Source organism: Tympanuchus pallidicinctus, unplaced genomic scaffold (assembly GCF_026119805.1).
Source record: "Tympanuchus pallidicinctus isolate F22 unplaced genomic scaffold, pur_lepc_1.0 scaffold15, whole genome shotgun sequence".
In the NCBI taxonomy this organism is placed as follows: Eukaryota; Metazoa; Chordata; class Aves; order Galliformes; family Phasianidae; genus Tympanuchus; species Tympanuchus pallidicinctus.
Genome location: NW_026294669.1, coordinates 19493980 through 19506437, shown reverse-complemented (window position 1 = coordinate 19506437; position 12458 = coordinate 19493980). Strand labels below are relative to the sequence as shown.

Below are 12458 nucleotides of genomic sequence, written 5' to 3'. Positions count from 1 at the left end.
GTTGCACCCAGTGAAGAGCTTGTTTCTCAGGAAGGAGACTAGTGGAAATGATGGCTTGCTTGCATACAGGGTTGTTGCAGCTAACTTGGGGCCATAGCAGAGATGCTAAATTCACCTGGCACCTGAGCATAAGAACAGATTATTGCAGCCCACAGATTGCAACATCTGTGAGATTCTGAATAGGAAGTCTGTTTCTACAGAACTTGTTTAGTTATGAACAAAATCACCCAACCAAAAGTGTAATTTTAAAAATATTTTTAATGAATAAATCAGAAAAATGAACACAAACGAAGATTAATTTTACAGTGCAAGACTGAGTTCATTTTCATACAAAACTATTAATCTCAGCACTCTGATAGCTGAGCTAGTATACTATTTCACTATAAACTGTGCTAATGATGACTGCAGTTACAGCAATGAAAAACATTAAACAAAAATATCACCTTCTAAACTTCTATTTAAATCAAAACTAATAGATCAAAGTCATGAGTAGGGTTAAATGCTGTAAAGCACTATACTGCTACATTTGTGTTTCTACCATGATCACTTGGGGTGTTGGGCAAGGAGAGAGAAGTATAATTACAGGGCAAATCTTTCTAATAATCAGAATTCAATAGGTAGCTAGCTGAGAGCATGAGAGAGCTTTTATTTCAATACCACCATTCAATACCAATGTTTAAACAACCTCATAGCGAAAAAGTGACTTTGTGTTTCTTCAGAAATGTTTCTTCTGATTCCCAGATATTACTAAACTTGCTCAATTTGGTTATTCAAATATTTAAAACAGCAAGAGAGCTAGAAGAATGTTCAGCTTCAGAGCCGTTTTTAAAACTGTTGTTGTAACTTTAAGCTTTAGTTCAGCAAATGTAATAATAGCTGCAAACACTCCCTCTAACTTTCATACAAGGCCCATTTTACAATATGTAGAATTTCTCACATTCATCATCTTCTGGGGTTGAAGAGAGCAGCTGTAGCTTCCCCTCACTTTAGCCATGCAGACTGAAAGAGATTTCGGTCACGAACTCATGTCCTTGTAAGAAAATAAAACAGGGACTTAAGTGCCCCCAAGCTTGAGTGGAGCAGTTAACTGTACTGTTCTAGTTAGGATTAATCAATCCTCCCTCAGAGTGTTAGTTTAACTACATACGTAGCCATTCTGTAACTTCCTCCTGTTAAAGTGACACATGTTAGCTTGAAAAGAGTATAAAAGCATTTTATTGTTTCGCAGAGTGACACTAGGGAGTAGCTGGTGATAATCTTTAGCCTGGCTCAGCAACAGCTAGAGCAGCGTGACTGCACGTTCTCCTGTACCAGCTATGCCCTTCACTTGTGGTATCTCACCTTGTGCTCTGAACAGTGCCAGTAACCTAGTAAAATTTAGGCTCACACTTTCTGAGAGCAGTTATGCATGTCTGCTGCATGACTAAATTGCAAGAGTATATGCAATGAGTTACCTGAGGGAAAAGGTTTAATTCTAAAGGTCTTTAACTGTTTCACTCCTAAAATGCTCAGGAATTATACAAAAATACAACACAGGTGAGTCTGACTTCAACAAAGCTGGAACACTAGCCATTAAGAGAAGCTGGATCCCTTACAGGACTGTGTACCTGAAATGTAATGCTTGGTCAGTCCCCAGTGTTCTGACAGTTTGCTTTTGCCTGATGAACATATTCCGTTTAGCTTATTCGCATTACAGCATGACCTCAAGCTACTAGATAAATGAAGCCAGAAGCCCACCACAACTACAAAGGTATTTTCAAAACTTGCTAATTCCACATATTTTAAAATACTCCTGAGAAAGTAGTTTCTATTATCCAAGTATTAGAGGTTCCCTACTAACAATAAATTCTAAAAAATGTTTATTAAAAATATTTTGAATTTACAGCTGTAACCTGACCTACCCCAGAGTCTGAGATCTCAGTAGGGCTAGAACACTGATACTGTAGTTTGATATTACCTATAGAAATATAAGCAAATGTAAGACAGCAAGCCTTTACTGTACACAAGCAAACACTACTTACTAATTCACAATGATCAAGAAAAGGTAAGTTTATCACACATCAAATATTCACATTACTACCAAAGAAATATTACCGATACCACCTACCTGAGATGCATTATACCAGTGGTAGCAGCTAGAACTGATTTGTTTTTTGTAATTTATTTTATTTATTTTTTATTTATTCCTAAAGACCTATGTGTGGTTTCTAAAGCTGTGAAAAAAATGTTTAGTGTATAGCTAACATTTCCAACTTTGCAAAATTAGCCTTCAGCATACTTAAAATCAAGAAATAGAAAGCTCCATACAGGTGCAAAAGTACAGCAACAAGCTCCTTAATGTTTATTAAATGAGTGTTTCATTAATCTTCTAACACTGCATAATGGAAAAATACTCTGGCAAGCTTTTTCAATAGTTCCATTAAAAAAAAATGATGTAATCATATGACCTAATACATTTCTCAGTAGATACGAAATAGGTTACATTGGTCTCTATAAAACTTGAAAGTACTGCTCCCTTGATTTAACTACAGAAAGTAGTCATTAATAGAAGGTGGAACAAATTAAGCACAACCTTTGTAAAAAGTATGAACAGCTTATTACTGTTTTCTTCAATTCCAGGAAAGAAAGTAATAGATTTAAGCTTTGTTATTCCCTTTAGAATGATTTTCACAGATCAAATGTGGCTCAGCATCTTGATATAAACCAGGGTCTTTTAAATTCCCTTCACATGGCATACATACACCTTAGGAACTGTTGAGCAAAAAGCTATGTACTGCGAAAAGTAGTCATGTCCTTTGGCTCACTGCTTGGCACACACCAGTCATCTGCTTCATGGTTTGCTTTATAATGCTTCCAGGCTGATTTATTATATACAGGGAGTCTTTCCACTGATTCTGTTGATAAGGCCTGTAAACAGGTAAGACCATAACAATTTTTTTTTTTTAATGAAAAAATAACAGAACAAAGATTCACTAATAGAATTGACGATAAAATTAAAACAGTAAAGTGATAAAGTGAAATTCTATATCATACCTTTATGTAAATAACTGCATCTGTGCCATAACCTTCTAAAGAATACAGTTTCAGGTCTCCTTGGAAGTATTGTGCATACAGGCGTGATATGGGCAAGCCATAACCAAATCCAGCCTGATTCAGGAGAAAAAGTATATTTTTATTAACAGCATCAGTCAGTGGTTGGTTTTGGTGGCTTTTAATTTAAAAGGTAAACAGAGGGTCTAAGAGTAATGTTTGACAGTAAGGAATTCACCCCAGAAAGAGGAAAAAAACACTGTTAACCTGTGAGTATGAAGAGAAAGCTGTTTTATTCCTTAGACGGACAGAGCTGCTAGATAACAGTTCTTGTATTTTAGTAGCTTTTTTTCAACAATAAACTGTATTGAGTGCCTTACAGCACTGCTGATCTTACAGTGTTTAAGTCAGTTACGTTTCATCATCAGTATACAGGAAAAGGTTCAAGAAGAAACTAATGGGAATTTATAGCTTGTGCTACAATTCTGTCAAGCCCTGTCTGTAGCGTAGGATGCAGCCTGAATTTTGAAGCATAGAAGTATTTAATCTACTGTATGTGAGAAAGAATTTCTCAAAGGATACTACCCTGGTTTTATGTAAAGACCTGTTACCTAGTGAGCTGCACAGTCATCTAAGGGCAGAAAACTGTTAAAACTCCCTAACAACAAATGCTACATTTTCAGTGCTACTATCAGAGAGAGCAAATTCAGGAAAGCTGTTCAGAGCTTCTTACTGTATTTCTCATGCATCTGTTAAGTTCACATGAGACCATGAGGCTGAAGTAGATTCTTCATCTACCCCATCATATCTGTGTACCGTCACTCTTACTGGGGAATGGTACAACTGACCACAAAGCACAGCTGAAACTATGGATTTGATTCAAAACTGATGCTATAGTGTTTTTTTCCCCCCTGTCTTCCAGTGGTCACAAGAAGAATTCAGAGTACTGCATTTGTATGCAGTATAGCTAATTGTTCTGCTTGATGTAATTCATCTCTATGTTTGATATAGAAAAACAGAATCTTTACATTTAAATAGTTGTCAGTGATTTAGGATTTCATACAATTTGAAAAAAATATTTGAATTAAGCTGTAACGTCCAAATGGTCATACACGTTGTATAAAACCAGTACTTCATGGCTTTGGCTGAATGGTTTCTTTTGTGATTATTACTCACATTCAAAATGACAAGGTATAAAAGATTTACATACCAAAGGTGTAGCTCGAGATGTCTCAACACGTGGACGTGGTGCTGTTGAATACATATAGTTGAATAGTCTGTCAATTTTCCTCATAGGAACACCTCCACCACGATCACTCATCTGGAAGAAGAAACACATAGTATTACATTCTTCAATGCAGTTTTATAGAAGACAGCATCTCTCAAAACAATGATCCAGAGAAAATTCAGGTAAAATATAATACAAAGTTGTCCCTAGAAAATGATGGTCTTCTTAAATTCCCATCTCTCAGCTAGAGCAATGAACAGATGAATTCTTCCCTATCATTCCTTATATAAACCAACTGAATAAAACACCATCATTAAAAATATCCAGGAATCTCTTGAAAGTTCTACTTAAATTTTGCGTTGCTTTTATCTTGTTCATAACTGTTTTGTCTGAAATCAATATTTATATCTACTAATTTCAACAAGTGGCAGGTTCTGTGCATTTTCACCTTTATTATTTGGAACTACTTCCAATGAAAGACAATATATTACAACTCACTGCTGAAGGAGCAAGTCCAAAGAGTTGTTTTACTAGATGTTAGTTAGACCTATGCCAATGCTTGCTACTGATCTTTGAAATCCAAATCAATTGTTGTACATATGAAAAATATATTAGTCTGCAAGACTGTACTTCAGGCAGATTTAATTGTCATGGAATACACAGTGCTCATTTCCCTTTTCTGAGTTGTTTCACACCTTCAGTAGAGCATTTTGGCTTACAAAATGCTGCCATGACAGCTGCAGAAAGATGCTGCTTTGTTTTCAGTCATGGTCATGTACAAGCTAGGCATGAGCAAAACAATAATCAAAATAACCTTTGAAATAATATTAACAAGAAGTAAGTACCTTAACAGTTAAATCCTCATTTCCCAAGGTGACATGTACATGAATTGGAGGATAAATGCATCGATCAGCATTATGTTCCATGGTGGCTCTCATTGCATTCTGCAATTTTCAAGTATGAGAACTTAAAGCCTATTCTTATCTCTTAGTTTATTATTTTAAAGCAAACATCAATTTAGGAAAGTAAGTTAATTTTATCACATATTTCAGAATTGGGACAGAAAATATAGTTTTAAAACAGTTTTTTTAATTCTTCTGGTTTATTCAGTATCAAGGTTTGTATAATTTATTAGAATTACACAGGCTAGAGTTATTAAAATCATTTAGAATAAACATGTAAATATTTTAATGTTAAATTTTATTTGTAGAAATCTTTATAATGCGTTCTATATGCAACAGGACACAAAGATCCAAGAAAAGTCTAGGATAGAAGTAACTCCTAGAAGAAAGTAATATAGGGCCTGCTATAAAGGTTAGAAGTGTCCCCAAAGTTAGGAATATTGTTCTCACTTGCTTTATTAACTTTATACACTTTAAGACTTTTTTTTTTGTCTACTCAAGATGTCAGAGGTTTTCAGTTGTTAGGCAAAGGAGACAGATAGTCACTTCCTATGCAGTTATTATTTGCCTAAACAGTACAGCTTTTAGGTATTTTCCTGCCATTAAAATGTTGAAAGCTTGCATTTGCAAAAACACACTGCTATCTAGAATTGGTTCAGAAAAATCAAACAAATACAATCTTACTAAACAAACAAATTCTGTAAAAGAATTGTGTAATGTAATTCAACAGACCTTGAAAAGTTCGAAAACCATGTGATAGAGGTGGGAAGGTACATACACCACTTGCATGGGCTGTCCTGGTGATTTAACTGCAGAAAAAAAAGTCTAAATATTTAAATGGAAAACTGGGCAACCTGTATGTAGTAATTCAGCATGTACACTTGTACTGTTAAGACAATTTGCAAGAGAAAGAAAATATAATAGAATGGCTTGGGTTGGAAGGGACCTTGAAGGTCATCTAGTTTTAACCCCACTGCCATGTGCAGGGACACCTTTCACTAGATGGAACTGCCCAGAGTGCATTGGCTTTTTCATTTACTTGTAGAAGCAATATAGATTGTTTTTGTAGGTCTGTCTGAACTTGTACCAACTTGAGAGGCACTCCAGGAAGCAGTGTTAGAAAGGGTCTTTAGCATTCAGCAGGATTACGGGAAGGGCAGCAGACCTCTGAGGTCACAGGTATACAGTTGCAAATGTTTTCAAGTCACCGCAGGGGATTCAAGTACTTTTTTAAAGAGACTTGACTGTATCTGACTGCAAGTATAAGAGTGTGCTATGGAAAAGGGGAAGCCTTCTGCCAGGTTTTTTTTTTTAAAAAAGTATGCAGTAGAGGACATAATATCCAAATGTATATTAGATTTCTACATGTTAACTACACAGAAAGTGAAAAGACAACATTTTACCAGCTAATGCAGAAGAAGCTATCACTACATTCAGGCAAGCGTCTCACCCCACATTCACTTACTATTCAACTCTTCAAGGACAAGTTCTGGAGAGCTCATGTAATATAAATCACAAAGACTCTTGGCACTTTCATAGCCGTCTGTAAGAAAAACACAGAAAGTTACATTTCCCCCTCCGGTTTTTCTTTTCCCCGTTACAGTTTGCAAAGAAGAAGAGCATAATTGAAAACACTGTGCACTGCCAGTGAGATTTTGTATCTTCTCACAGATATGTTTTCTGGGGGAAAACTGAAAAAAAAAAAAAAGCTTTAATTTAAATTTTTGTTCCGAGATGTGTATTGGCTCTCAGACTCTGTTCATGCAAGTTTTCAGAAGTCTTACTCTTCTCTGGATTTACCTCTAATAACTCCAACAACATTGCAGCTAGGATCAATGCTTCCAATGTGTTTTGGATGAGCTGGATTAATTTTTCCACCAAACAGTAAAGCTGCCAAAAAAAGACAGTATTTTTTATATCCAACATAATTTCTGCGATTCTAGTTTACATCTTCATTTTTGCAAATTTAAAGACAATCTGTAATTCTAATCTTCACTGTATTTAAAAGACTCATTAATAAATATTTTTAATAAGTGTTTAAGAAGTATTAAGCAGTTAAAAATGAAAGGAAAATACTGACGTATTACACGTACTGTGTCCCCCTCCCTTCAACAGCAGCACTTACAGTGTTGATTAAGCAGCATTCTAATTGAAATGCGACTCATGTAGAAGCGGTCTAAAAAATACTGCACGTTCTGTGAGGTCACTGGATCAATGCCAAAGCTCTCCTTGTATTCTATTACTCCTTGAGCCATGGTAGGAATTACATCATTGTGTCGATTGCGTATTTTTATCACGGTATCTGTAAAACTAAAATAAATACATTGTTAGGTGTTCACTTCCAAGTGAATTTAATCCTCTGGCAAACTGAGTATCTGCCCGTGAAAATGAAGACGGTTGTGTACAGAAGTACCACGGGTCTGCCTACTGCAGTGAGAAGGCAGCCCAGTCTTTGTAGCATATAAATAACTCCACGCAACTTGCACACAGTCAATAATGGTGCCACCAGTGGTGATGATTCATACACTTACTGTTTACTTACCATTATTTTATTGATTAATGCCAAAAGAAGAGAAAATTGTGCCAACCATGTTCATGCAAATTATTCCATGCCTATCAAATGGTAGCTATGGTCAGCCAATAATCATCAAATCCAATCCACGGATGAAAAGTTCCATACAGCACTGACAACATTGCAAAGAACTGGTAAAAATTTGGTTAAATTTAATTTATTCATAACTTCTTCAGTAAAACAAAAAAAAACAACCAAGAGCAGAATGATATGGCATAAAAGTGCTTTGTTCCATGTTTCAGTGTTCCATTCTTCCAGGGCGTAAGGGATAATGTTACTGTGATTCTTACCTAGAGACTAAAGATAGCTGAAATTTTTTAAGCCACTTTTTTTCCTGCCAGTCTTTATATATAACATCAGTATTGATATATATGACAGATCCTTACCTGTGAATAGCCCCTGAATCTTCTGAACTTTTGTCTTTAAAGTCAAGGATCTCCTGAAGACTTTGGACATACCTTTAAAGGAAAGAAACATGACACAGACTAGTGCTAATATACCTCCTTAGTTCCCTTTGGTTAGCAATATTCTAAGACTGGCTGCATCTAAGTGATTTTATTTGATATATCCGACAGATCTATCACCTGTGAATTTTGTTAGATATTTCTGAATGCATTCATGATGTTTTCTTCCAAAATTTCCAGAGCAATTAGCTCCACAATTTAATTAAAATGCATAAACAATCTTCCTTCCATTTTAAACCCAATGGCTGATTACTTATTTGCAGCCCTAGTTGGTTCCTGTTTCTAGAAAATTTACCCAACTTGTTCATGATTTAAATATTTCTGCCATCTCCAAGCCAAAGAATTTCCCCATGCATAGAAACTGTTCCAGCCCTTTGATTATCCCTCCTGGACTTTTCTGTTCAGGATGGAGTGACAAAAACTGCATGTGATTCAGAGGAATAACGGACTAACACAGGGGTGGTTACATTCTCCTCTACCACATTGGTTACTCAGTTCCTAACACTATTTGCCTTCTTGCCCATCAGCTGACATTCAGAAAAACATCCACAGTTGCACCAAAATTTTTGATTGTGAGTAAGCATAGAAGTGGAGGAAATTGCTCTCTGCTTTGCATTTGTCCAAGTGGAATTAATTCTCCATTCTGTCAACATAATTTAGCACCACAAGAATTTAAGCTTTCATGTTTCATTCACAGCCTTCATCTACACTGATATCTCTTGTTATATTCAGTCACCAAATCAACGCTACTCTTTCAATGGCAGACTGTTCTCCTAATGTTAAAAGCCTTTTCCACAATGCCATGTGCTATCAGCAGTTGCCAAGCAATCCCTTTGTTTTGCTTCCATCTCGCAAAAATTAATGCTTAAACTCCTTACTTAAAAGCAAACTTTACTTTTCAAAGGACAGCTTTTTAATTTTAATAGCCTTGTATTGATCCTGCTGTGCTCTGGCTTTGGCAGCTTTCTATTGTTTATCTTCTCTGCCCTCACTCTCAGTCTGCAATAACCTGTCTTTTAGACAAGTTTCTATTCTCTTTTGCAAACATTTTGTGTATTTAGATACTGTTGGTTTCTTCAGCTAGCTTCTTCATTTTAGGTAAGTTCTCTATTAAACACTGCTATGGTGGATTTTTGTTATTACTGAATTCTCATACACGACTGTATGAATAGTTAATGATTTTTAATTCCCTTGTCAGTTATCTAATTGCTCCTGCAGGCTTTTTTTTGTTTTGTTTTGTTTTTCCCAAGTCTTCAAATTTAGTTTCTGTCCCATTGGGATATTTACTCATTCTACACAATGTTCATGTTGTGAGCATATTGAGTACTTCTTTCTGTAGAATTTAATGAGTTGCTTCTCCAGCTGTGTATATGAAGAAAGTCACCCTTGAAGGAATTAAGTAACACCTCTTACCAACTCTGTACCAGCTGAACTGAAGGTGTTCTGAGAAGATTGTCTGGAAGCAGGCTTATTTCCTTCATTATGTTTGCTAATCTTACAGGCAGCTCTTGTCGCAGAAACATAAATGAAGTCTTTTCACAGGCATTTTCAGATCCTGGGACCAAAAAAACACGTTTGACAGCACTGGAATAAAGTCAGCATTTATGGTAAAGTGCTATACAAACCCTTATGTTTGTGTCTAAGAGGCCTCTGGTTAGTTTTTAAAGTTGACTCAGACAGTGTGGTATGCCAATGTTTCTTTCAAGGCAGCAGCACACTTATATTTAAAACTGTTAACTCATAATGAAATCTAACTGTAAAGATAAGGACAATCTTGAATATTTAAGAGTAACTACTGCAAGAACTGCTGGCCCATATAATTCAACTTTAAATAAGACTTCTATCTAATTAAATAGCTTGTTTCATGTGTAGCAAACACTGACTAACTACCACTGATGAAATGATACATCATTCATGAAAAGCAAATCAAACCAGCATGGGAAGCTATTTGCAGGAGCCTGTGTATATATCAATTATATACAGTTATTAAGTCAAGGCATAAATTCACTTCCACAATGCTTGTTTTACTAGGCCAGAAAGGAGGGGGGAGGCAAAGGGGATAAGAAATGCTGACATTTCAGCAATGCCACATCAATGTTATCTAAGCTTAACTAGGTTATGTACTGCTGTGAAGTATCTACCTCAGTTTTGGTGTTTCACAACGGGGAACTCCTAAGAATTATCTCTTTGGTGTTTTTGCTCAGTTCAGTCCTTCAATATGACAAGGGGAAGAGTTGGGGAAGAAGATGGTGCTTACCAGTACTACACACTGTTTACATACAAGCTCTGCCCAGAAGCCTCATTCTTTTCCCTAGTCAGGTTGCATTTCTGACATGACTGTTACTGGCCTTTCCCTATTCTCAGGTAAAAATTCCATGAACTAGTCAAAATGAAGGTGTAAGAATGAAACCAAAATCTTGAATTTCCCCCATGCACTTGGCAAATGATATTCTGCAAAGTAGCTTTGCCTCTAGAGGTCACATCACAGTTCTGGGTCAAAATTAGAAGACAGCTTAAGGTAAAAAAGATTTCAGAGAATGGGCAAATGCTTTGTTTCCCCATGCAGTCACAATCTATGCGAAGAACTGATAAGGGTCCTACAGAAAACACTGTGCACCAAACCCAAGATACAACTGACGTGTAAGATTAAGACCAAAATTTGCTTACAGAATACTTCATTTACTAGACTGATTGGAACTAAAACGAGAAAAGCAGATTTTGAAAACAACAGTTTTCAAGATTACCTTATGTCAAGGTAGAAATAGCAAGAAAGTGGCCTCCCTTTTGACATGGTAAATACCACACCTTGAAAGTAAATTATGATGTTAAGGCAAAAATGATCGTGTTGGTATTCTAGTAGTAAAACAAGAGGTCAAAAATCACTCTGAATTGCAAGGTTCTTTGCTTAATAGAATAGCAGCAAAGACTACAGAGAGATTCCTGTAAAATCTGGAATTGTAAACATGAGATACATTTTATTGTAATGTACAAACAATGAATGGACAGATGAAATAAGAGGATACTTAAAAGAATCTGTTTAAATCCGTCTATGTAGGAAGTCTGGGGTTCTCAGTTATGTTTTATTTACAGAAAGATAAAGATCAGTACAGCTGTTTACTAGTTATAAGTTAACATACAGCTTATGACGCTATTCTGCTTACAGAAACAGAACCTACTGCAGTATGGCTCGACGCTCAGGACTGATGAAGGCCTTCCAGTATCACTTGCAGACCTTCCTCTGCACAGCCTTGGAAGCAGAGCAGCGCCTACAATACATCCCTTTTCATTGCAAGCACTCCTCAACCCTGGGAGCGATATTTGTAGTTTTAGCATGGAGCATCAATCACACTGAGCATCCTGCTGCCAACGTATTCATTTTCAAGGCCAGATTCCCAGCCTGGCTCTTGGCATTTGCTTTCCGCTCCCTCTCGCACACATTCCCCAGCACGCAGCCCTTGGTGTTTATGCTGGGGACAGACAGGCACGTGACTGCAGAGCAGCCGCAATGGTTCCAGCCGCGCGCTCCGCCAGCGTTGCACGTTTCCTGAGCTCCGTAAAGCCCGCGTGCCGCCGGCTTTCAGCAGGCTTCACCGGCGTGCCTTTTCGGTCGCCGCGTTAGCAAGTACCAGCTGTCATCGGTACCAGCTGTCCCCGGCTTCTCCCCAGCGCTGCAGCTTGGCGGAACACCAAACCACCTCTGTGACAGCCGGATCTCGAGTTTCCAGCTGAGTTTCAACCTTGCCTCACTTTTGCCTCTGGGTAAGGAGCCATCTGGGCTCCGTTCTGGAGGAAGGAAGCAGAAACCGAAGCCGGTTCTGCCACGAGGCCGGCGTTAAGCAGCGGCACGCGGCGCAGGAGCTGGCCGGGCCCGCCATCCCGTGCCGAGCACCGTCCGCTCCGGGGCCACAGGCGTGAGGCCCGCGGCTCCTCCACGCGCGCGAGGGGCGGCGGTCGGCCGCGCGAGACCGTCTCGAGCCTCGGCCCCTCAGGGACACCTGCGGCAGGACTCACCGAAGTCCAGGAACTGCTTCATGGAGAGCGGCGAGGGGGAGAAGCGCGAGTAGAAGTCCACCTGCTGCGGGATGCTGCCCGGGGAGGCGCAGCGCAGTAGGGCGCGCAGCAGCCTCATGGCTCCTCCCGCGTGGCCCGTTCGGCTCAGCCCGGCCCGACCGCCATTTCCCGCCGCGCCCCCGGCCCGTACCCGCACCGCGGCCTCCTCCGCCGCGCGGCCGGGGGAGGTGCCCGAGGCGGCGCGCGTCCTC

The 12458-nt window shown here is 38.4% G+C and overlaps 1 protein-coding gene across 4 annotated transcripts; it reads right to left on the bottom strand.

The window, feature by feature from the left end:
• Positions 1 to 240: 240 nt before the first annotated feature.
• PDK1 (pyruvate dehydrogenase kinase 1) lies at positions 241 to 12451 on the bottom strand. Of its 4 annotated transcripts, XM_052674663.1 has the most exons (12): positions 12208 to 12331; positions 10941 to 11001; positions 9610 to 9751; positions 8119 to 8190; positions 7286 to 7470; positions 6961 to 7050; positions 6626 to 6703; positions 5893 to 5969; positions 5104 to 5202; positions 4241 to 4351; positions 3034 to 3147; positions 241 to 2907 (listed from the first exon to the last, which is right to left on the bottom strand). In XM_052674663.1, exons 3-12 carry the CDS (start codon positions 9717 to 9719, stop codon positions 2767 to 2769), a joined length of 1077 nt encoding a protein of 358 aa, XP_052530623.1. In that variant the 5' UTR covers positions 9720 to 9751; positions 10941 to 11001; positions 12208 to 12331; the 3' UTR covers positions 241 to 2766. The 4 variants fall into 4 exon arrangements, with proteins under 4 accessions (XP_052530623.1, XP_052530621.1, XP_052530620.1 ...); XM_052674661.1 differs by lacking the exon at positions 10941 to 11001 and having other exon boundaries at positions 12208 to 12451; XM_052674660.1 differs by lacking the exons at positions 10941 to 11001; positions 12208 to 12331 and adding an exon at positions 11373 to 11743.
• Between the last annotated feature and the right edge of the window lie 7 nt (positions 12452 to 12458).

What these genes read in the sequence shown, in the direction of transcription:
- PDK1 (XM_052674660.1), bottom strand. Translation starts at nt 11,529, where the DNA reads ATGCTAAAACTACAAATATCGCTCCCAGGGTTGAGGAGTGCTTGCAAT. An exon ending in AATGCTGCTTAATCAACACT is followed by an intron (nt 7,051 to 7,285) that starts GTAAGTGCTGCT and finishes TTTTTTTGGCAG; the next exon opens with CTTTACTGTTTGGTGGAAAA. An exon ending in CATCTCGAGCTACACCTTTG is followed by an intron (nt 3,148 to 4,240) that starts GTATGTAAATCT and finishes CTCCTGAATCAG; the next exon opens with GCTGGATTTGGTTATGGCTT.